This window comes from Argiope bruennichi, chromosome 9 (genome assembly GCF_947563725.1).
Source record: "Argiope bruennichi chromosome 9, qqArgBrue1.1, whole genome shotgun sequence".
NCBI classification, from domain to species: domain Eukaryota; kingdom Metazoa; phylum Arthropoda; class Arachnida; order Araneae; family Araneidae; genus Argiope; species Argiope bruennichi.
Genome location: NC_079159.1, coordinates 76823532 through 76848913, shown reverse-complemented (window position 1 = coordinate 76848913; position 25382 = coordinate 76823532). Strand labels below are relative to the sequence as shown.

The 25382-nt window shown below is 26.1% G+C and overlaps 1 protein-coding gene across 1 annotated transcript; it reads right to left on the bottom strand.

Moving 5' to 3' along the window:
* Nucleotides 1-25361, bottom strand: LOC129984702 (xaa-Pro aminopeptidase 1-like). Its single transcript, XM_056094643.1, has 20 exons — nucleotides 25075-25361; nucleotides 21320-21383; nucleotides 20943-21047; nucleotides 20056-20096; nucleotides 18279-18330; nucleotides 16736-16879; nucleotides 15494-15589; nucleotides 13694-13775; nucleotides 13127-13280; nucleotides 11692-11736; nucleotides 11487-11573; nucleotides 9562-9671; nucleotides 8108-8257; nucleotides 7832-7895; nucleotides 7674-7743; nucleotides 6236-6340; nucleotides 4739-4810; nucleotides 2837-2913; nucleotides 1915-2013; nucleotides 1-204 (listed from the first exon to the last, which is right to left on the bottom strand). Exons 1-20 carry the CDS (start codon nucleotides 25189-25191, stop codon nucleotides 85-87), a joined length of 1854 nt encoding a protein of 617 aa, XP_055950618.1. The 5' UTR covers nucleotides 25192-25361; the 3' UTR covers nucleotides 1-84.
* Between the last annotated feature and the right edge of the window lie 21 nt (nucleotides 25362-25382).

Here is a 25382-nt window from a genome sequence, read left to right as displayed (position 1 = left end):
TAACTGCACAAATATTTATTTAAAAAATAAATAAAAATTCACACAAATGTAAAAAAATTGAGCAATCAATTTCAAAAACTCGATTTATCCAAGCGGCTGAGTTTCTTTTAAAAGCCACTGAAGAGCCTCAGTTTTGCCTTCCTCTTCCAAAATCTTTCCTATCACTTCTTTACAGTTCACATGATAGTCATTGATCCATTTGATCTAAAAATGGTACAAAAATCTCATCACAGTATGGAAATGTACTATAAAGCAAGACTTAAGAAAAGATGCTTATTATGTTGAAAACAATAATAAAAATTCAGTTTTCATGCATGTTCTTATAAGGCACTTCAAAACATTAAATTATATCTGTATTCTGGAAATTAAGAGGAAGAGACAAAAAGGAATTCAAGAAATAAGATAACATGCGGCTCAATGAAAAACGTCAGCATAATATTAAATTAAAACTATCATAGATAAGTACATTGGTTTCTAAAAATTAAGGAAAATGTAAGAAAAAATATGATTATTTCCAAAATAAGTAAATTTTCAAACAAATTACACAGTATATGCAAAAGGTAATGTTAAATTAGAGTATTGTATGCAAGTAAATAAAATTACCATGGTTTAACACTGTTGTGAGAATACACTTTATAAATGTGTAAAGTTTCTGCAAATAGAAATTGTATGATGGTGAAATTTTACAAGAGCTCTTTTTTAATATGAATATTTCACATCTTTATCAAAATAATTACAATAGTGTTGCAATGGATGAGCAGTATGAAATCAGAGGTAGCAAGCTGGTTGAATGCAAACCTTTTAACATTTCACTCACCACTGACTACATTTCTACGAACAAAATCGTATAGTATACAGTAGAAGTCTTAATGTTACAAGTATCACAGATGAGCATTAGTTCCAAATAACTGCAAAAGACAAATAAATCCAGTTCACATCTTCTTCAGTAGCAACTATTTATGGTTAGTATCCAGATCAGCTGCATGCATAAGGCTTCATAAAGGATTGTAGTAAAACATCCAGTAATGTGTGTATTCCTTATACCATACCATCAAATGAAAACTTTAATTAGACATGTGCACATGTCATTTAGGTTGGAACTCAATCCTTTCATCCTACAATATTGCTAGACCATACAAAACTCAAATAATGGAAAATTAGCTTTGGGGAGGCTATTTTGCTTATGGGTTAGCCAGTGAGTTCTCTAGATTTAAACCTAACTGAAAATGCTCAGGATGCTCTAGGAAGATTTACTGCTTGTATTTAAGTTAACTCCCTGCAACCTTTCAGGCCGTTTGAAATATTTTGATGCAATTTAAGATTTATAATATAGTTAGAAGATAATGAATGTGAAGAGCTAGCGGTAGTTTTATGTGAAGTGTTAATGAAATCTACTGATTAGTGAGGGGAAGAAAAAGAAACTACTAAAAATATAATCTTTAACCCCTCTTTTAGATTAAGAAGATTACTATTATCTTAATTATAAATAAAATAAAACAGTTATGAAGCTATTGCTATATATTAAGAATTTCAAAAGTAAAATAAATGTTTTAAATTCTGAAAAAAAAAAAAAAAAAAAAAAAAAGATGTTAAAACTGTCAGAAAATCAGATTACATTTTGAACAGTAGAAAGCTAATTTTAAAAGTGATAAAATAAAAATATTATGACTAACGACTTAAAGTTTCTTTATATTTATCACCAAGTATAAAATCTGCTTATAACAATAATTAATAACACCTCTTTCATACACTAAATATGCACACTATGAAGTACTCAAAAACAAAAATAAAATGTTTTTATTATCATCTTAATATGTTATTGCCTGAGAGAAAATGCACTTCAATTCAAAGATAAAAACTGATTTTTATCTGGAATTTTTAAAAAATTTATATGTACGAAAATTCAAACATTACCTCTTTGTCAGTCAACAGTGAAGGATCAATAAGCTTAGCTTGAAAAGGAACAAGAGTTAATGGTTCAAATGTGATAAAACCTGTATTTTGAAAGTTATGCTGAAAATAAAGTAAAATTAGTCACTAGCCTAATTAAAAAACTTTATGCATGAATGAAGCATAAAAAAAAATTAAGTAAAATGACAATAAAACAAATATTTTTTAAAAACTATGTAGAAAAATCAAAATTTTATCTGAAAAAAAAATTGACTTAAAAAAACAACATAAAGTTGAAGTTGTTTGGCAAAGAATGTCAATAAAATATCATATACTGTTTGTTTCAGTATTCTGAGACGACCACTTTTCGATGATACTATCTCATTAAGGGGAGAGAAGCGGAAGGATGAGCACATTTCTGGAATTCGTCATTCTTTGACCTTGATTTTCACCCTATTAGATACTTTTTTGTTCAATTATTTTTTTCACGTGTATGTGAATATTGTGCCATTTCTGACCGTATTATTTTAATTCAGTCTGCTAGCAATCCAAGTTTATTTTATTGTTAAATGTAAGCATCCCCTCCTTTCAAATTTCCTCTCACCTCTATTTTGACAATTAAACCCATCCTAACACAAGCACAATAGCCGGGAGGGTTTTAGAATCTGTTGTCAAATAATACCAATACAACAACAAAAATCCAATCATTTTAATAAACAAATTCTAGAAAATTAAAGGAAATGATATGCATTAATACTAAATCTAAAGAACTTTTTATCAACATAATTGGAAAAATCATAATAATGATAGATATTTTAAAGATGCAAGAATATTTCCAATAATTAATAAAAATTCAGAAGAAAAGCAGCATATTAATTCATTCTACATAAGAATGCTTTTAATACCATTTTACATTTGATATTAAATATAGTGCACATTTACTTACTGAAGTTTCAGCTTCTTTGACAAGAGCTAAGTTTTCTAATCTTATGCCAAATTTTCCATCTTCATAAAAACCTGGTTCTGCAACAAAATAATCAAATATGCATTTATAGCAAGAGTGTCGTATTTAAAAACAACTAATACAGAAAATAGTATTTTATAAAATGTAAGCCAAAAACGAATAAAAATATGTGAACATTTTTTTCACCATCAATAGAAAACACAACTACTAATTTTAATACTTTATGAAATTATCTTTTTTTCCTGAAGCTTATTGACAATAATAAAAACAGTATCTCAATCTTCAGATTTTAAATAAAATTTCATTCCATTTATTTTATTCAAAGCCTTTATTATAGAAATTCTGCAATTTTGATATCTACTGAAGAAGGTTTATAGAATTAAAATTTCTGATTCAGAAGTTTTTTTTTTTTTGTTTTTTTTAAGTTCAAGGATCAACAGAAACTGGTTTATATTTAGCCAATTCTATTTACTGCCATTTTTACAATTTCAAGAAAGTAAGCTTTATTTTTCAAAATAAATTTTACAGTTATATATATTCTTCTACTTAGGAATATAAATAAAATAATGATGCTCTTTTCGGGTATGTATATGCTTATCTTATTTTGTAATTAACTGATTTCATATCAGAAAAATGAGTACATTGATAATCAAATGTAATAAATTCATTCATTAATGAAACATATTTGTGTATGTGTTTCATAACAGATGTAGTCATAGTAATTCTAAACTTGAAGAATATTTTGTGAAATAATAAAAGATGAATTTAATCTCTTCAGACGATAATTTAAAGAGTTCCAGCCATTTGAGAGACATGTAGCATTCAAAGGTTACTGATAAGGATTAAAGCAGAAAGTGGAATTTGAAATAAATTTAGTTTCTTTATATTAATGTCTTTTTTATTTATGGTAATATAATGACCCTTTTGAAGTAATAATAGAGCTATTCTGTAACAAAGCTTATAATTTTGAAATGTGTTAAAAAATAAGTTGGCTCTTGAGTTAGGGCCCTCTTTTTAAATTTCTGAACAAGAGCAGTAGGATGTTTGGTCCTGAAGGATTTAATGTATATCAAACCAACTAATTCTTCAGGAGAAATGGGTTTCAATTTATAACCTCCCAACCCTTAAATCTAACCAGCAGGTGACCATAATTCCGAAAGAAATTGTGAAGATGGAAATCTAAAGAACAAGATGAAGCATTAAAATTAAATAACATATTAAAATACTTTGAAGCAACAGGCAAAGAATTCTACAAAATAAAAAGAGCTGATTGGTGCAAAACATTTAAGTGTAAAAGTCCATAATTTTTTTTTTTTTTTTTTTTTTTTTTTTGGATCATCAATGACGGCACAGCAATTTAAAGATGCCTCCATACGAATATATGATTGGTCAGTACATAATAAACATATAAAATATTTTGATATATTTATGCTATATATAAATAAAATGATAATTTAATATATGTTATATAAATGCCAGTTGATGATAAAAGGATTCCAGAATTTAAATTGTACACTACATTTTCACTTTATCTTTTTAATCAAGAAATTTTTTGTGTTACTGTTACATCTGCTAAATCACTTAAATCACTATGCAGGAGTACAGGAGAAGAAAATCAGCATCTTGTTAAATAGTTCCAATAATTTCAATAGTTTAAATCCTCTTTAGTATTCAAAATAAAAAAGGAAATCATCATGAATTTATTTAAATACTAAATAGTAATCATCAAATCATTTTCCTTCTCATTTTAAAAATAATTATAATGGAAAAATAAATCTTTATAAAGAATTGCATGTAACAATAAATATGGAAGCATGTAAAAATAACTAATACATTCATATTTTGCAATCAGAAATTAAAGAGTTAAATGAAAAGGAAAGTTACCTATTGAAAGAATCATTCCTGGCTGAAGACCAGGGTCATTAGGCAGAGATCTATAACTGATACCCATTGGCCCTGAAAGTTTTATCAGTAATTATTATTACACATGTAAAAATGTTAAAAAGAAAACTACAAAACATAAAACATTGCACAAACATTACAACATTTAATAATTAAAAGTGGAATAATGAAGATGGCTCATTAAAAAACAAATGTACATATTTACTTAAGCTAATCAAATATTTGGAAATTTATTTTGGAAAGTTAAAATTATAATATATAAGACATACTAGAGTCATTTTTTTAAATGACAAAGCATATATGCTGGTACACTAATTGCAAATATGGATGAAAAAAAAAAGTTTAAAATATTTCACACAGCAGTGTCTAGAGCAACCATATTTGCTATGCAAAAACTTCTTGGGTACTTAATAAGAAAAAATTATTTTAAAATTTTAAGCATATATTTAGTTAAAAATTAATAAAAGCTTATTATTCTTTTTTTCCAGTAACTTCAAAGCATATTATTGTACAAAAATCTAATTTCATATTACTTTAAAATATAAAATTAAAAACTTTTCCAGTGATACCAATTCGTTTCAAAACAATTTTTTTCTAACAGACTTTTTAAAAAGATTTCGCATATTTTTTAAAACAATATTTTGCTTTACAATATATACTTGCCAAAGAATATGCAATTTTGAAAATTATTTTAATGTGAAGTTTTAATTTTGGATTTAAAATGTTAGTGTTTTTTAAATGATAATTCCAGAAAGTAGTATTTCTGAATTAGTAGAGCAAAAATGATTTAAGCACTCTTGAATTTCAGAAGATTGCAATTCAATAATACTGATTTGATTGTTAAAATATTTATTTTCCCTTTTATCTATCAATTTATAATTTAAAACAGTACTGTTCACTATTATAATTTAGTTTAGTTTTTATTAACGTCCCATTTTGAAGCAACACTAGGGCTATTTTGGGACGTAATTTTGAACAGCAGTCAGATGACGAGGACGACACCTGAGCTGGCACCCCCCTCTCTACACCAGCAAGAGAATGTTTGGTCAGGACGGATTTAACGTGCAACAGACCCCCTTACACGACGGTTCTTCGGCGGAATCAGGTTTCAAACCTGAAACCCCCCTGGTTCCGAAGCTGAGACCTTACCACCAGGCCACCGCGGCCCAGTTCACTATTATAATAAATTCAAATAATTTTCATTATTTCTATAATTACTCATAAGTATGTTCTATCTATTGTTGAAAAGTAAGGTACAAATGACAAAATTCACCAGGCGATTTAATAAGAAATCCTCATAAATTCATATATTTTTTAATCAATGATTACAAAGGAGAAAATATAAAAAATATAAAGCAACTTTAATCACATTTTTCACAAAATCTTATTTGTAAGAAAGAAATGAGGAAACAATTACAACAAGCATTCTTTTGAACAAAGTAAAAAATATTTAAAAACTTTCTAGTTTCTGGTCAATACCTTCATGCACATTCAAATAAGCTCCCACTCCATGGCCAGTTCCATGACTGTAATCAAGGCCGTACTCCCAAAGAGGTCGTCGAGCAAAACTATCAAGCCTATAACCTGAAAATCAACAGTATGGAATATTTTTAAAGATTTACAATCTCTCAGTTATACTTATTTCATAATTTCAAAAGAGATTTTATCCATTTTAATCAGTGCTAAAATAATGATACTTCAAGTATAGCTTTCCCAATTAAATTCTTCAATAACAAAACTGAAAATGTTTTCTATTTTAAAATTATTTTGATATACTATACTATGTGTGCCCATTTATAAAGTTATTAGTTTATTGCTTCATTAGTTAAAACTGTAAGAAAATATTTTGGCAGTAATCTATATTAATAATATTTGAAGATGAATTAACAATATTCTTATCTCGTGAAAATTCATCATTCCACTTTTTTTTTTTTTTTTCACATTTGGAAATATTATAGATTTTTAATAGCATGAAAAAAAAGGGGGGGGGGGCATGATTTGTCTTAAGCTCTGACATATATTTGTTAAAACATTTATATCTATTCTAAGAAAATTTCTCATAGTAAATAATAAACCAGTTTAATGATTGAAATGATATAAATAAACAAAAATTAGATTTAATTTCAAATAAATGAATATGTATAGTTTGTCAAAATTACTACGATTCAATGAAATATTACTGCACATTTAAAAAACCAATTTCAGAAATCTGTCTTAAATCAGAATTATGCATTATGGCAATATATTTAGCATATATTTACTTCATGCAACTATCAAAAGATGAATATTATTTTATTTAACCATTATTTTATTAACCATTTTTAAGAATAAAGTATCATTTTTTAAAAAATGGCTTTCTCTGGTGCAAAATATACTTTCATTTCATTTTTATTTAATGTGTAGAATGGTATTTAATCTTATTTTAGCCTAAGTAATCAAAATTTTATAAATTATCATTACTAAAGATTAAAACATGACAAAAAGAGGGCAAACACAAAAGTTATGGCACAAGAATATTGGAAAAATAAACATATGTAAGGTAATTGATGTAATAAAAAACATTCTGAATCAATAATTGAATAACTCATTTTGTTATATTCTTATGAAAGGTTTTCATCTTTGTTTTCTAATTCGAAAATTTAAGGTTTTTTTTTATGTTTTTATTTAGGGTACGAAGGGTTTTTTTTTTTTTTTTTTTTTAAGAAACAATTTTGAATGAAAGTATACTAAATAATAAGGAACCATGGTTAATAAGAACTTCAATAATCAAAGCTCTTCAGTACCATAAAGCAAAGAAAATTATTTTAGATCTGTAATTAAAATTTGAAAAGTCTGTATAGAAATTTAAAAAACAAATACAGGAGAGAATTTTAACTTTTATAAGTTAAATTTTTTAAAAGTTACTTCTGAAAATTACCTGTTGTAGCTTTAGGAAATATTGCAGACGAAAGTGCTATATGACCCTTCAGAACCAAAGTATAGCAAACCTAAATATACAAAGATCCAATTTTCTACCAAGATATTTATCACTAATTCTAAAATACTTATAATATTGATCACCAAAGGAAATATTACTTTTTCAAATGCAGACGGAGTTCCAAAATGCCATGTTCTGGTAACATCAGTAGTTCCTCCATCTCTAAGATTCAGTATTAAAGAAAAAGATAAAAATAATATCACTTATTTAAATGTCTCAAAACTTTACAAAATGCTATAAAATAAAAAGGAATTTTTCTCACAATATTAAATTATTTTAAACTTAAAACACATTATTAGAAGAAAAAAAATTATTATGCACAATAAGTTGCTTAACTTAAATAAGTAAATAAAAACATCAAAGTAAAAATTCACCTGTACTGACTACCACAATCACACAAATAAATTTCTTCATGTGTTACTTTTCTGTTAGTTGCTTCTGTGGGTTGGTAATGAATTATTGATCCATTTGGCCCAGATGAAGATATTGTTTCAAAACTTGGTCCAACATAATCACTTTGTAACCTGATGAATAGAGAAATCAAAATTTATTATTTAAACTTTCAGGAAAATCGATTATTTTCATGAGATAGCTGTCAGTTCTCAGTGATTACCTTATAAAACTGATAAAATATGGTTTCTTTTTTAAAATGTAATTAAATCCTACTCTGGAAAGGATTTTTCTCCATCTTTTAAATGGATATTTTAAACAAAAAGATATAAATAGAGGATAGATAGAGATTCGCAGATTTTTAGCAATATACGAAGAAAAAAAATGCAGGTTTGAAAATCTAATTTGGCTTTTAGGAGGGATAAGAAACTAGAATACGTAATAGTTCCTATTCAACATTAAACCAGTTAATAATTCTTACTCAAAGTTAAACCAGTTAACTACTCAACCAATTAAAATTTCACAAAATTTAAGATCTATTCTCTTTTTAATATAAAATCTTACTTCTTCCAAAAGTATTCATAAAGGCTGTATATTGTAGATGTAAAAAAATTGGAACTTAAATTTAAAAAAAAAAAAAAATTCATCCTCACATTAAAATGCAACTAAAGTAAAATGATTGCTTCCTAATAAGGAAGGCTATTAAAAATGATTGGTTAAATAACAATGTCAACTCTATACATAACAACAACAACAAACAGAAATGCAATGCAGTTTGAATAGAATACAGAAGAAAAGTTTTTTTTTTGTTGTTGTTGTAAAACATTTAACTGTTTTATGTAACTTGCAGACGCAAGTCATGTAGACAATAACAGGCTGCACTTAGTTTCATCCTCCACATTGTGAAGCCTATTCATAATCACAGATCCAAGGCATATTCAAATCATTTAGCATTGCAACATAAATCAGCTTCAAACACATAGTGATAAAACAGAATGTAATTTTTTCAAATGTTTTCGTAAATATTTTTTATTTTACTATTATGGCGTGCATCAATACAAGATACAGGAAAAAAGTGCACAAAATTTTTAACTTCCTCTTGTTCTACATAGACAAAACTTTAAATGTTCATATACACATAACTTCTATACTATGTTCAATTTCCATTCCTCTATTATTATTTACAAAGGAATGATTGTAATTTGTAATCAGGATGAATTGCTCTAAACAATCTTGCATACTGTCATATAATAATATTATGTAAAATATTAATTACATAATTTTTTTATATATAAAATTGGTAAATTATCTATATTAAGAGTAGCAATTTTTTGTGTTTGCAACAATTTATTTTACTTATTTACAGACATTTTTAAATTAAGAAGGTAATAACTAATAATATTTCAAACAAGCCTATAAACATTATTTTTAAAGTTACTTTTTGAATTCTTCTAACTTGTTGGCTGCATCGATTTCTGTCAAGTTTCCATTGCTAATTTCCTTAGACACCCAACAAAAGAATTCACAGAGAGCAACACCATCTTTAATCTGAAAAGATAAATCTGATGTACACTGCTCTTTTGATACAAACAAATGAAAATAATTATTTTGTAATAAGACCACATACAAATTAGAAGAGATACAGAATATAAAAACATAACAGAAGAAATACTGCCCCTTCTTGCCTAATTCAATAGTAATATTTATTTTAAAAAAAATAACTAATTTAGGGAAATAGTTAAAAAAAAGTGTCATAGTGAATAAATGTGAATTTTCCAATCGATTTCTTACCTATTGAAAATTTTAAAACAGATATCACTTATACCTGCTATGCATAAAATCTGTTGTGTTGTTGTTTCTTATGGCACTTGTCCAAGACAAGTTCGCTGACGAAGTCAGCGATTTCAAGCCGAGAGAGCATCCCTTATTTTTCAGTAGCACCATCTAGGGCTAAGAGTACATATTAGCTACTCGTGCGTCACAACCATTTTTACAGGAAGGACTTCATTCACATTTGCATTCCTCAACCACAGATCATAACTTTTCACCTGAATCAGTGAACAATCAACTCTGATCCAGTACCCCCAGTGATATTGTCTCGACTTGGAGGACTTGTGGAAACAACTGATTTATACGTGTGCAGCCGCCATGCGCACAGGGAGTCTTCGGCCGATGTGGTTCGAACTCACAAAACAAGGGATTCGAATCCAACGCCCTAAACCAGGCTATCCCGGGCCTTAATAAAATCTATATATTTAAAATAGATAGCAAAACCAAAATAATTTAGCAACATAGTCCTATTCTGACTTTGACAATTCTTGTTTCAAGAAATATCACAAACAAAACTTTGACATAGCATCTAATCTGAACAAATACGTTGATTTTGTCAACTTACTACAACACTTAGAAAACATAGCTAGCCAGTAAAAAATGCTTTAAATGTGTTAAGCAAGCAATATTTTATCTTCTTTTATTGGATAAAATGCAGTTTATCAAAGTTGGTTTTCATAGTTCAAATAAAAGTAATTTTAACCTGATATAGTGAAGTCAAAGTATAACAATACTATCTATAACATATGATATTTCCCTTTGGTCCCAATGAAATTCAGATTTCCTCAATGTATTTTGAAAATGTATATAGCTTTTATCATTTTCAGTTGTACTATTTTTTTAACTGTTTACTTACAGTTAGAAAATTTTCAAACTGTCAGTAATGTTAAGCTGTCTTTAACAATAATTTACCTTGGTTCTTACAATATTGTTATAGACAGTTTTCACTGTATAGATTTATAACAAGTTTTTTCATATTAAACAGATGATAAAAATAATATTTATCAGACTATAATTAGTTATATAACTGATTCAGGATAATTTATTTCTAGTTGGATAGATCAAAGTCACGAGTTTAATTCAAGAGATTGATTATACTTCAAAATAAACTAGACTTTATAACAATAAAGTTCATAATTTGTAAAAACACCATAAAATATGCATTAGTATACATATATGTTTTAATTATATGATCATTTATGCTGTGTTATCGCATACTATTTTTCTTATTGAAGAAGTTGCACAATAAATTCCAAAACAAAGTCACCAAGTTCCATTCAACATGTTTCACATGAATATAAATCAAACTTAATGAGTAACTGTTGTCAGTTTGCAGTATCTAGTTTGAAATTATAAAACAATTGTAAAAGAACTATTTTGTTAAAGCAATATTTATTGTATTGCATGACATATTTTAAAATATGGATATTATGGATTTCCCTTTAAAATTTCATGAGGAATTTTTAACTTTCAAGTAATATATCAGTATATGCAGAAAATATGTGTATCTAATAAAAAAGAAAAACAACTTACATGAGCATTTTGGGAACTTTTAATTTCTTGCTCATTTTTTATGGCTTTTTTCAAGTTGATAGGAGTTATTTTTAGTAACTGCCTTTCCTAAGAAGAATGATAAAGAAATGCATTTATCAATAAATTTATTCAAGTTATACTTGAATACTTTTAGGGTAAATTATCATTAATCTAATTTCAGAAATTTCAATTTCAATTCACTCACCTGAGGGATTAGGGAAACAATAGCATAACTTGATTCTTTACTTATCTACAAAAGAACATATAATTTGCAAGGTGAATCAAAACAGATAAAACACAGGTTTAGATATAATAATAATCATAAAAACATTAAAATGTAATGATGATTTAATAAATATTAAAAAAAGTAATGTAAAGCAAAGCTAGAAAGAGAACAGACATTAAATAATTTAAATTTCAACTCCATTTCTTTTTCACAGACATTAAGAAATAAATTTCTTTTCTGCTTTTCTTAATTTTTGTTAAATTAAACCATATTACATTACAAAGCTGAAATATTATATTCTTCAAAAATATGCATCAATATTCTCATTAACTTAGAAGAATTATGATTTTACATTCACTTCACATCAAGCTTAGGCAATAATAAATTTAATTAATTCATAATGCTTCTAAGAGAAAAAAAGAAGTTATTTTAGACAATTAGAACATAATATTAATGAATGAAACCAAATAAATGCACACAGATATTCATCTTGAAATTCAATCAGTTTTTAGATTTCAAGATTAAAAATGCAGTTTAATCGCGATCATAATAACTTTGAAATAGAAGAGAAATTTTGAAGATTCTTCAAGGAAGCTTAATGCTTACATAGATAAAATTTAGTTTTGAAATATAATTTAATTAGAATATGGCTCATATGTTCAAAAGTGTTCGGAACATGAACTTTACTTTTGGAATTTACCACCAGGAGATGCTAAGAAGTATTTCTTCAAGTAACAAATTGTCCTTTCATTATATCTAAATAAAGTATTTAAGATTGCAGCCAATTTAGATCAAAAGTAATGTGTAGTAAAAAAGATTTAAATATTCATTAATCTGCAAGTGATTTATCTGTGATTATCAGCAATCGATGAAAATATAGTTTTATTTTGCCACTGAAAAAAAGATAAAACTTAATCAATAATTCTTTGAAATTAGAATTAGAATGAATTAGAAAATTCATAGAATGATAATCTATAAATTTTAAAATAATATTCATTTGAATAATAGAACTATTCAATTTTCAGACATATATACATAACTTTTTAAAAAGAAGTACCCTTTTAAGATGAGGCCTAGAATTATAATTATTCTATGTGCTCATTTGAATCAGTTAGCTGTTAATACAACAACTTTGGAAGTACGCAGAATTTTAACAAGAATATTACATTCTATATGGTATAAAAGGTAAAAATTATTATAATAGTGATATACACCATAAAATATTATCTTAGTTAATGAGAAGTTTCCTTGGAAAAAATAAATTAAATAAATGCAAAAAAAAAAACATTTTTTAAAAAAATAGCAGAATTTAAAATAGATAGGGAGATTCGTCGATTTTTGACAATAATTAAATAACAAACATAAATGATATAACTGCCTTGCAATATCCATATGAAGAAAGAATATGACCTACCCATATTTTGCCTTCATTTTTAGTATTTATTATGTTTTTTAAGGTATCAGTTAAGTTGTCATAAGAACAAAACTGTAAGTTCATATTCCCCTGAGATGTATTTTCTAAACTTGCTTTTGCTTCAGGAGAAAGTCTCTCAGGGTCAATAAAGAAACTAAAACATAAAAATTTTATACATAAGTGCTTAAAAATTCACTTCAAAAATGGCATTATGCATTTCTTTATATGAAAGCTGCAGATTCTTGTAGCAAAAATTCCATTTATTTACAAAACAAAAATAGCAAATCATCATATGTGTGTATACATGTTTTATTTAATATATAGTGAAAATAAACCAATTAAGAAAATTTTAAATATAAACAAATTAAATGCATAATTGGCTTTAAATGGCATTCAGAGAAGAAATAAAAATTACCTAACACTTAACTGAATTCAACTGTTTAAAAAAAAAAAAAAAAAAGAAAGAAAGGTCTACAAACACATAACAATTGAGAGTATGATAGCACAATTTCCATAAAGAAAAATACAAGTGTAATTTATCATGTTAAAAATACAAAGAATACTTACTATACTGAATTTAAAGTTACAGCAGCATAAGAATAGAAAACTGGATTATACTGAATATCACAACCACGGAGATTGAATAACCCTAAAGAGAATATTTGAGATATCACATGAACTTTGGCAAAGATTCAGAATAATAAATATATTAAAGAAGTGGAATATAAAGCACTAAAAATAATAACATAAAGAATGCAACAAGAATAACATCCATTGAATATATTAAAGATTCAACATAACTCACAACAGTCTAATTACCATACCAATATAAGATATAATTACTTTCAATGCAGCAGCAGCTAGCTCATTAATTTAACGGTACTAAAACAATATTTTTCAAAAAATTGCAATTTAATTTTTTTAACCATAAAATTTTAAAAACACATATGAAGTTTGTTTCTTTTCAGACATATAAAATAAATTTTTTAGCCTTTTATTATTAGAAAATTATATAAATGCTGAAGGGATAATTCAACAAATAAATGTATCAATGGTCTCCACATATGTTTATGCTTTTACCCAGTCAGCTTGGTAAAAATCATTTAAAAATGAACAACAAATAAGATGTGCAGTAAATGATCATCAATACTAATTATTTTTTTATATTTAATAATTAGTTCCTTGTAAAAATTTTCATCTAAATAATATTTTAGAAAATTAACCAAGCACTTTTTCAAGAGAAACCTTTAACAAATAAAAATGATCATTCTATAAAGTATATGCATTTCTAGCAAGGGGGGGGGAATCAAAATGCATAAATATCAAATATGAGAGTTGGGGGGGGGGGCGCATGAGAACAAATGCAAACTTTGGATGGGTGGGAAAAAAATAATCAGCACTCCAAAACAAGTTTGCTATGATTGCAATTTAAGTGTTTCTAAATTCAAAATAAATAACTAAAATAAAATAAATTTTAAAAATATGGTTCTTTTTAAAGTTATGTACAAAATGAAATATTAAGGGTTGCAAGATATATTGCTCTAATTTTCATTTAATCTTGCTTGTTGTTTCATTTCTTGCCTTATTTTCTTCTATTGTTTCTTTTTCCATTTTCATCGATTCTCAGACTACAAGTGTCAAATTAAGTAAAGAATGTTGAAGTCTTAAAATGGAACAAATAAAATAAAATTTAAAAAAGTTATAGAACAAAAATTTAGCTTTTAAAAATAAATTTAGGCTTTATACAGATCTGCAACCTTAATGGATGAACTACCATTTCAGCTCAAGTGTACAGTTAACTATAAGAAAAAATAAGAATAAGAATAATTAAAATGAAATAATTTTAGTTTTCAAAGCTTTTATGCCATCCACAGGTGTCAGTGAAAAGAGCCAAAAACATCTTTTATAAACTAATATAGAAGATTTGTAAAAATATTCTAAAACAAATATGCAAACTAAACACTGGAGCAATGATGGTTTTATTATGATTATGTTCCTAGAATTATTTAAAATCTTCCCTCACTGCTTACGTAACATTGTTTAATTTTGATGTGGCAAATCTTAGTATAGACAAAACAACTAGAATATGTCTTAAGATTATAGTCAAAATTAGAACTGAGATTTTTAACAGTCAAGTTATTTATTTAAGAATTCAGATATTTCCAGATTTATGTCTGTGTTGTTCATTCACAGTTAGGTTCTGGTTACAAAGAAAACATGATACCACACACAAGCACAAAAATTTTTATCTTATACATATTAATAAAATATCTAAAAATCATTAATAGTAACAAACTCTAATATTTTTTAAAAAATAAATCTCCAATCAACCAAAAAATTAAATAAACATATGCTGATATTACGTACAAGCTATCTCATCCAGAGCAGTAACTATAAGAACTGAAGCACCTTCTTTTTGCATTTCTTTCTGTACTTCCCATACTTTTTCATGCCAGGTTTTCCCTAAAAAAAAAAAAAAAAAAAAAAAAATTCGAATAAGGCAATTGATATAATTATATGTACATAATAAATCAATTTATTGCAGGTTATAAATTTAACCCTTTTTAAGGCAGTGGCAAATATCTTACCACTGCCTTAAAATATCTTACTAACATTGTTGCACCACAGCTAAGCAGAAACGGACAAAAGTGTCATGTTTAACATGCAATGTTCCATAGTTTATGCTGTTTCACCAGAATAATTAAAATAATGCAATTGATAATTTACATTGTATTTAGTTTTACTACCACTTATTTCATGTGTAATTAATATATTTTAAATTTTGAAATAACTAATAATAAATAGTTTTACAAAACTGCATATTTTTTTATGAAATTATTTGTATTTCATATTTTTTCTATTGAATAAGTCAATAAAATGTGATTGCTTGTATGAGCAGTGTTAAATATGTTAACATCCATGTTATAAACAACAGTCACAACAAATATTTAAAAAATACTTCTTCTTCTTCTTTTTTTTTTTTTTTTTTTTTGTCATAAATGAGCTTCTTTTCTCAAATTATAGGTAAAATGTAAATTTTGAAAGAAAACAGCTTGTGCCTGTTAAAGAATTAATTCTTTAACTACTTAAACTCAAATATAAAACCTTTTTTCATCTGGCACATACAGACTTTGGATTTCCTCACACCCTTTAGGGTCTAATTACAGAATCTAAAACCATCTAATGTTGATCTGATAATGAATGAATTGATAATCATTTATTGAGACACAGCATGCACATCACAGGTGAAATGAAACCTCAAAGTTGGAGGCTATAATAAAAGTGGATAAAATAAAAGAATCTATTTTAAAGGAGAAATAAATTCAATTTTTATAATTTTCAAATTATTATATAATTCATTCTTTATATATATATATATAAAGAATGAAGCATTTGAAATAGTTTGGAGAGAATCGTTTATAGATCCAAAAGTGAATCTTCTATAAAACCATCTTTGTAATTCTAAGCAACTATATAAAAAAAGAGGGTTGTAATGTATTTCAATTCAAAAATATTGTGCCAGATGTAAGTAATTAGTGAATATAAATTTTAAAGAATCAGTTGAAAATTTCACATAAATAAACAGAGGATCACAAATAAAACAAATACCTGCATAATTCACTGGAAGGCACTCGACTTTATTAAGAGGACGGTCTGGTTTATCATCCCAAATAACATCGACTAAATTTTCTTGAACAGGAACTAAGCTATGACCTTTATTTTTTAGTTCTTTACATAAAGTGTCCCATGAATCTGATGCAAGAAATAATAAACATATATATAAATTATAAAAACACATGGTCCATATTAAAAATGAAAAATATGAAATGCAAATCAAATTATATAAAATTCAATTAGTTTTTTTCTTTCATTCTTTTGCATTCTGTTTCTGGTAATGTAAGGTTTTTGCTTTTCATCTGTTTCTCTAATTTGATATTAAATGAACAAGCAAACCAATCATATCAGTGGCATAGAAAATAGGAAAGGAGGGGAAGAGAGATATAAATGTCTTGGGCACCATTCTTCAATGATATTTTAAAAATAATATATTAATGCTTTTACATCACTTTAAACTAAATATTATTAAGAAGGCTAAAATACAATGGGCAATCATTAGCATTTACTAAACCACTAATGACAATGTGGATGAGTGGGTGTAAAATCCTATTATGCATAGGCAACAATAACTTACCTTCACCAAGCTACTAGGCATCCCATCAAACTTTGAATTATATGCATTGTTACAAAAACTTCTAGTTGTTTAAAAGTGAATTTATCAAATTTTCCTCTATTCCATACCTGAATAAGCTTCATTTTAATGTGTGCTCTACTTTCACGTTCTTTCTTCTCCTTGATTCTGGTGCTCTGTTACTTTCTTATTATGTGATGGGAAGGGTTGGGTTGTCACTAACTCAATTTTACTCTAAGTCCTCTAAATTAGTAAACCATATTAATTTCTAACAACTTTGAAGTAACAGAACCTTTTAAGTTTCAAAACATTACTTAAATATTGGAAATTCATTACTAGAGAATTAGAGTGATCATAATTTTATTTTCAAGTCCTTTTAAGGAAAAAAAAAAAAAAAAAAGTAAATAAAATCAAGTTTAAGTCAGAGTGAAAAATATATATGTATTTTTGTTATATAAAGCATTGAAACATAAAATCCTATTCATAAAAAAAAGCATTTTTATTATCTTTTATTAAGTTTTAAATTGTCAAAGACATTTCTTGAAAAAGAAATCCAAGAAAGCTAAAGTAATTGGCAATTATATTTTTCTAAAAAATATTTGATTTAATTTAAGACACAAATTCTTCATCTGAGTGAAAAAATCATAAAACATTGGACGATGATTTTCCTTATATTTATTACATCATATAAACGAAAGAAAATATTACTGTAATTTCTAAAGTTTACTGACTGAATTAAATATTTGGTACTCCCATTTACTTGGGAATAAACAAATCATGTCATTTTGATAGTCAACAACGAAATTGCATTTAATATGTTTTATTTTTAGCAACAAAATGAATAATATAGTTGCTGCTCTTCATGAAAATTAAGATATATAATGACAAATTTTTTAAATTTTCTCAATTATTAAAAATAAAAAAAAATGCTAAATATTCTTCACGTTCATAACTTTAACTCACCATAAGACATAAGAAATGGATCAACACCTACATGGCTACCCAAAGGTAAAACCTAGAAAATCAATTTAAAAAGTAAATTCAAAGAAGTTGATGCATCACAATCACAAAGCTCTATTGGCATTAAATTTAACCCTTCAAAGTATGCAAGGGTACATAGACTAATTTCACCTTAAAAAAATAAGCTCTTTATACGTATATTTAGAGAAAAAAAAATAAAAACCAACCTCAAGAGTTTTTATCATAGAACTATAAGTTCGATGAAATAAACTAAATATATTTGTAAAAAATTAGATACTTTGATAGAAATATTACCAACAAAAAGGTTATATTATAGCTTTATTAGCATTCTAAAAAGAAAGTTAAAAACATAAGTAAATAAATCAAGAATATAAAAATCATGTTAAATTTATAAAATATGTAAAAAAAAGGTATACTCTTTTTAGATTATTTCTTAATACTTTCAATTTATTTACTAATAACTTTCCCAGCTTTTTAGATTTTTGTTAGTAGTGAAATGTTCCTGGTTTGTCAAACAAGTGCATTAGCTTTATATTACATTTCAACAACTTCCTTTTTTAAGAAAAATTTATTTTTCCATAAAAAGATCAAGAAATCAGAGTCTATCTTTCTTTATGTCAGTGACAAAGATATCTTTCCCCATCTGTTTCTCCAAAAATAGATGATGTTTTGAATGGGCTGATGTTGCTAGCTTTCTCAATTCTTCAGTAATATTTACCGAATGGATTCTGCCAGAATGCTTTTTGTTGTCTTACATTACATATTGTGAAGCATGTAATATTTTTCATTCAAATTTCTCACAACAATATTTTAATTAAGGCTGAATTCTCTTTCAATGGATGCTTGTTTATGATAATGAAGGAAAATAATTTTCAAAAGTTTTTTTAAATTAATGTTTCAAATGAAGTATTAAAAGAGACCCAATCCAATCATATTTTCCAGACATGAAAATTATCGAAATTGAATTAGTTATTACAAGACACAGAAAAACTTGATAATTCAAAGCAGATCATACCAGAGAATAAAAAAAAATTTAAGTCTGAAAATTAACGCAGAACAATCTAATAATAATGTCAACCATATTTTAAAGTATACTATTATGCTTCGCTTTCAGAAAATCACTAGTTACATTAGCAAATATTAAAAATAATAATAAATCAAAAAATTATTATTAGATATTCTATTATTTCATGTGCATTCCTAAAGTAAAATTATTTAATCGAGGACAGAAGTCAACAACGGTCACATTTTGATATCAGGATATATTTTATTTTTCATTCATACATAGTTACGAAATGGAATTAAAGACAATCATCATACAAAAGCAGTTACGGGACTATCAAGTATTTTAAGCTGTAATTGATACACCCTCTTGTATATAATCAAGTCTTGTACCAATTAATCAATGCTATACTTAGAAAGATAAGGAAAGAAATGTTTCATAGCTCTACATTTCAAGTCAACACTTTAGAAAAAATGTGCAAAATCAGATGCAAATGAGATCTCTTGTACATTTACATATTCCAGAACTTTTTTTTTAAAGCATCTGTAGCATCTTTATTTTATAATTCAGAAAACAGATAATGCCTAATAAAATCATTCAATCTGAAATACTTTACAAATACTTGCAATCAGCATATAAAAAAAATAATAAAGACAATCATGTAAAAAATTTAAATAAATTGCATCATTAATTCGAAGCAAAATTTATCAATAAATAATATCTTTAAAAAAATCATTCAAAAGTCATTATACTTACATCAGATAAAAACTGACCATAAGTAGGAGTACCAGTAGCACCTAAATAAGTTTCATAACAACACTTAAACATTTTTAAATGATATGAATAAACTATCTTATCTTATTTTTAAACATATTAAACATAAATCCAAGAACATACTTAATTTAGTGTTTATCTAAAATATTCTTTTCCTCTATAATATAAAATCAATGAGCATGATTTATTTTAAGCAAAAACATAGTAGAATTTTTGGAAGGTGCCAATAGTTAAATTGCATAAATATGTTAAATTACAATAAAATTAAGCATTTTAATTTTGAAAGTCATATTTTTTGATAAAGAAAAATGTTACAGTTTTTATATTAAAAAACAGTAAAAAAAAGAAAAAAAGTCATAGTAATTTTTTTTCACTCAAAAATATTATTGCAAATATAGTTTGAAAATCATGATAATCAGAGATCTAAAAGAATCTTTACATGCTATCAAAAATCTATCTAAAAGTACTTAAAAAAATCAACTCTTTGTATCCCTATTCCAGTCTGACAGCCATAGAGCAGGATACATACATTTTCACATTCTTGCTGGATAAAGCCATATAATAGCAAAAACTTTAGCATTAATTTTTAAGATACATAACAATCCACTAACTATTTCTCAGATTTTTAAACACTAAAGGAATCCTCATACTCATATTTGTGTAATAATGCATCTCGTTACTTTTCAGATTGCAAAAGGTTATTAGCTATTTATGTATTCTAGATTACAGATCTTCAACTAGCTGACAAATATATTTGTTTTCTTCTTTTTATCATTTAGCCCAAACATAATTAATTTTATTAATTATCCTCACACATTTCTATAGATTAAAATAATGAAATTCAGACACAAAATAATTCTAAAACATACCAACTTTCATTAAAATCCAATTTTCATCCAACTCCTGTTCAGCTTGAAGAAAATATCTTCCATCTGTCCACAAGGCAGCATGTTTCTCTGTTACAATTGCAGTACCTAGAATTAAGAAAAAATTTCAAGAGCTAAATTTTATTACATCAAAAAAACTATTTATGTTAGAAATTTTTGCAACTTAGATCACTTCATTTGTTTGAAAGGATTTAATAATATATGAATGCAATAAACCCAATAATTTTTATTTCAGCACTATAGTAAAGAATCATTACTTCAAACTTAATAAAATTTGAAAATATTATGAAATATATTATTATTTAAAGAATTATAAAAGGAAATGATTTAGAAATAAATAATAGGATTAAAATGCTTACCAACACTGCCAGTGAATCCAGAGATAAAAGCTCGTCTTTGATCACATGACGCAATGTATTCACTCTAAACAAATAATATTTTTGATCAGTATGTGGAAATTTCATAATACTAAGTTATTAATTACTTTAAAGAAATACCATTTTAACCTTTCAAATATTTTCAAAAATTAAACCAATACTGAAATTACAAAATTCTATCTTTTGACAAAACTTTTTAATTTGATGGCAGAGAAAGCTTTATTATAATTATCCTTGATAGATATATTTAATTAGTTCACTGTAGAGTCAAAATGGAAAAGTTAGCCTAGCAAAGAAAGAGTGTTCCATGGATATTTGACAACACAGATTATAAACAGAAAATAACTCCTTTGCTCAGGATATTAGAGATTCTATTGCATTTTATATTTAAATTTGTTTTGTAAAAATTTGATGCTGATTAATAAATTATTACCAAGGATAAATTTCTTAAAAATAAATTTGCTGCATAAAAATAAATATATCCTTGAATTATTATGCCTCATAATACAAGGTTACAGTTCAGTCAGATTCAGATACCACTCAAATCTGGAAAAGGGAGAGAAAAAAAAAAGAAAAAAAAAAAAAAAAGCCTTGCATTTTTTTTCTAATGCATGAACAGCCTTCATATACTAGTTTTAATAAGTGGAAAAAGCAAGGTTCTTCAATAAATTTGGATTTAAACAAAATCTAGTTTTTAAAGTAATAAAAGTTTTGGATATCCATTCAAATATCTTTATAGTATTCTTCACAAATATAAAACAATAGTAAAAAGCCTCTTTTTTTTTCCATTTTTAGTAGCTCCACTAGTAATCACACAACTGTATGCATTATTTCAATGTCAATATTTATTTTAGCTTTAAATTTTTAATATCATCAAGCTCTATTAAAATTAAATGTCTAATGTTTTTGCTTCTTTGATTATGTTTCTTGTGACAATGTTTTTTATTATGTTTAACAAAACAAAACAAAAAAAAATCATAAGAAAGGCACCATTGGTTCAGATGTCTGATTTTTTTAAAGAAATGGTTGAAGAATATTAGCAATATAAGAAAAGCTAATTTTAATCAGAATCAATTTATCCTGACAAGCATTTACTATATTATCACACGTAGCAAATCCAGAAAAAAAAAAAAAAAAACATTTTAAATTGCCATCTATATTTCTTAATGCCATCAAAAACTTTAAGTGTGCTTTAGGAAATATTGATATATAACACTACTCAATGAAAAGAACAAAACTTAAAAAAAAAAAATCTAAAAAACCAGTAACTTTCAGGAAATTGGCACTTTAACATTCTATACATTGGTCTTAGAATAACTAACTCCACTTTCCTTTCAGTAGATTTATGTTCACACTGAAATGTTCAATGGATTATGTGTAATCCACAAGTACCTAGATCTAAAATTTTTCTGTCACTTTTACATAGGAGTTCTTATCTGACATGTTTTTAAAATTTTAAATTTACAATGTAAGGTATTTCAGTAAGATATCGATATTTTTGTGATATGCAAGTCAAAGCTTTGTCAATTTTTTTTAAAGATTTCTTAAAAGATTGTTGAAAAAAAACGACCCTAATCCAAAACAAATAATATGCAACATTTTGTATGACGTAAAGTACATATTTTTCTTTTTTTACTATTTCACTATTAGTGAACATATTTCCATCATTGGATGCATTCAAGGATGAATGTGATGCAACAAATTTTAATAACCATGAAAGTTTAACTTTAAATTATTGTACTTAAATTAAAAAGTTCGAAATTGGCTTATTTTTATATATCAAATTTTATGTTTTTGGAATTATGATTTTTTGGACTGGCACACAATTTTGTATGTTTTCCGCTTTTGGCATGACAAATAAGTGCCTATTTTCCCGTATTACTTAAACTTATTATCTTTTTACAAAGCGTGCAGTACACAGTAAACAGATTTCGCATAACTTCTCTAATCTATTCAACAAAGTCAGGATTCATATTTTTATCAATCCATTTTGTATTAAATATAGATTTTTAGCAGCTCATTTTTAAAAAAATATTCTCTAATCTATTCTGAATAAGCTCACAATTTCTCAAATAATAAACTGTTCAATAAATTCATGGGTGACTAAACATCACTGTAATGTTTTTACAAATTGAATGTTGCTATTCCCACCAGAGAAATTTATTCTATTTTCTCACGTAGTAATACTAGTCTTGTGCACCCTCATTAGCTGCAATCTGGGAATCTCAAGGAAAGAGAATTGTTTTTGAAATCGAAATTAGACTGCTCTATACAGAAAAAAAAGGAGAGAGTTTCCACGATTACTCAGTTGTTTTGTTTTTGTTTGTCACTTCCTTTTTATAATTTATTATCACAAAATTCAAAGAAAAAACATTTTTTTAGATGAAAAAAAGAGAGGGATTAAGGAACTTAAAATTCCCTACATTTTTCCAGTTTTCATGGAATTATTCGAATTTCCCTGTTTTTTGGATAATTTTTAAATTCCCTGTATTTTCCTGTTTCTCCCAGTGCTGTGGCAACCCTGTCTTATGTCTTATAAAAAGAAGTAATGTAACAAGGCACAAAATAAAAATACATATCAAAAAGAAAAATTATTTTACATTATGAATATTTTTTATCTCAGAATAACAAACTTAGTCAAACAATTGTTGCACATTCTTAAAAATAGCAAGCCTTACAATAATTCCGATTCAATATTTATGCTGGTAATCTCTTTCCAGCATTTACCAGGCATAATGATTATTCCCTACCTTGCATCCAGGTATGATGAATGAAATGATCATTGATAATAATAATGGGGATATAGTATACTGTGTAAAACAGTCCTCATTATGAGCAGTTAATGCATGGCTAATTTTCCGAGGAGGTAAATTCCATCATTAGTAACAGTGATATTAAAAAATATCATTCTATTTATAACCTTTCTAAAAATAATTCCTATGCTCTGTTTAAACTAGAAATTTTCAAACACACAAATTCAAAAATTTATGCCAAACTTCACAAGTTTTTTTTTTTTTTACAGAATTGAAAAATGATGTATGACAAAAAGCCATTACTTGTAGAAATTTTTTTAAAAAAATCCTTCATATAAATATATGTTAAACACGCCTTCAATTTCAATTAAACTAGAACATAAAAAAATTAGTATTACTGTCAGATATAAGTATTAAGTAAAATTACATTTACAAGGATAAAATATTCTAAGAAAAAATTTAGTATAATTTCCTGCAATGATATAAATGCTTGACAACAAATGAAAACCTTCCAAAACCAATCAGTCAAATAACCACCAGTCATAAAAACAATCAAATTAAGAAAAGAAACAGATCTTTAAAGGAATTCAAAAGAAAGATAATCAAACAGAAAATATTCTCTTAAATCTACACTACTTTGTGTTCAAAATTAATTCACTGACACAAACTAGATAAATTAAGTGATTATTTTCATAATAATCTTGAAGTACTAAAATCGGAACTTGCTTCTGGGATACCAGGACAAATACTAATTGATAATATATTCCTATAGATAGAGGAATATATGTAAACTAAATTTAAAAATTCAAGTGGATGCTTAAACAGGCTATTTTTTTAAATAATACAATTCGATATATTAAATCTTCAAAAACGCATATGATAATAAATATGGAAGCATATATGCCACAATACCATAAAAAATAAAGTATTACAATAAGGCTGTTTGATTGAAGCAAAATTGATAGATTCTACTTTTTTTTTTACCTGGTGAGCATCGCAGGATGGTATGACATAAGCTTGTAAACTTTGACAAACATATTTTGTGTTTTTCATCACATCTCTCAATCTTTTTAATATAGCTGTGGTGCATTTCGGGCGCATGATTATGAGTTAATAAAATAATATAAAAATTAATGAATTATAAGAAATTATAAAATAGCAAAGATAAGATTTTGCTTATTAATATGGAAAATAATCGAACTTCTATCAACATGCACATCCAATCAAAAAACAAAACAAACGCGCGCGGCAAATAGTATTGCCATGTGTTATTTGAGAATTTGATTGCAGAG

Excerpts from the sequence above, each read along its gene's own strand:
- LOC129984702 (XM_056094643.1), bottom strand. The coding sequence starts at position 25,191 with ATGCGCCCGAAATGCACCACAGCTATATTAAAAAGATTGAGAGATGTG. Across the intron at positions 15,590-16,735 it reads CCTTCCAGTGAATTATGCAG|GGAAAACCTGGCATGAAAAA; the intron begins GTATTTGTTTTA and ends TTTTTTTTTTAG. Across the intron at positions 8,258-9,561 it reads AAGTTAGAAGAATTCAAAAA|GTTACAAAGTGATTATGTTG; the intron begins GTAACTTTAAAA and ends TCTATTCATCAG.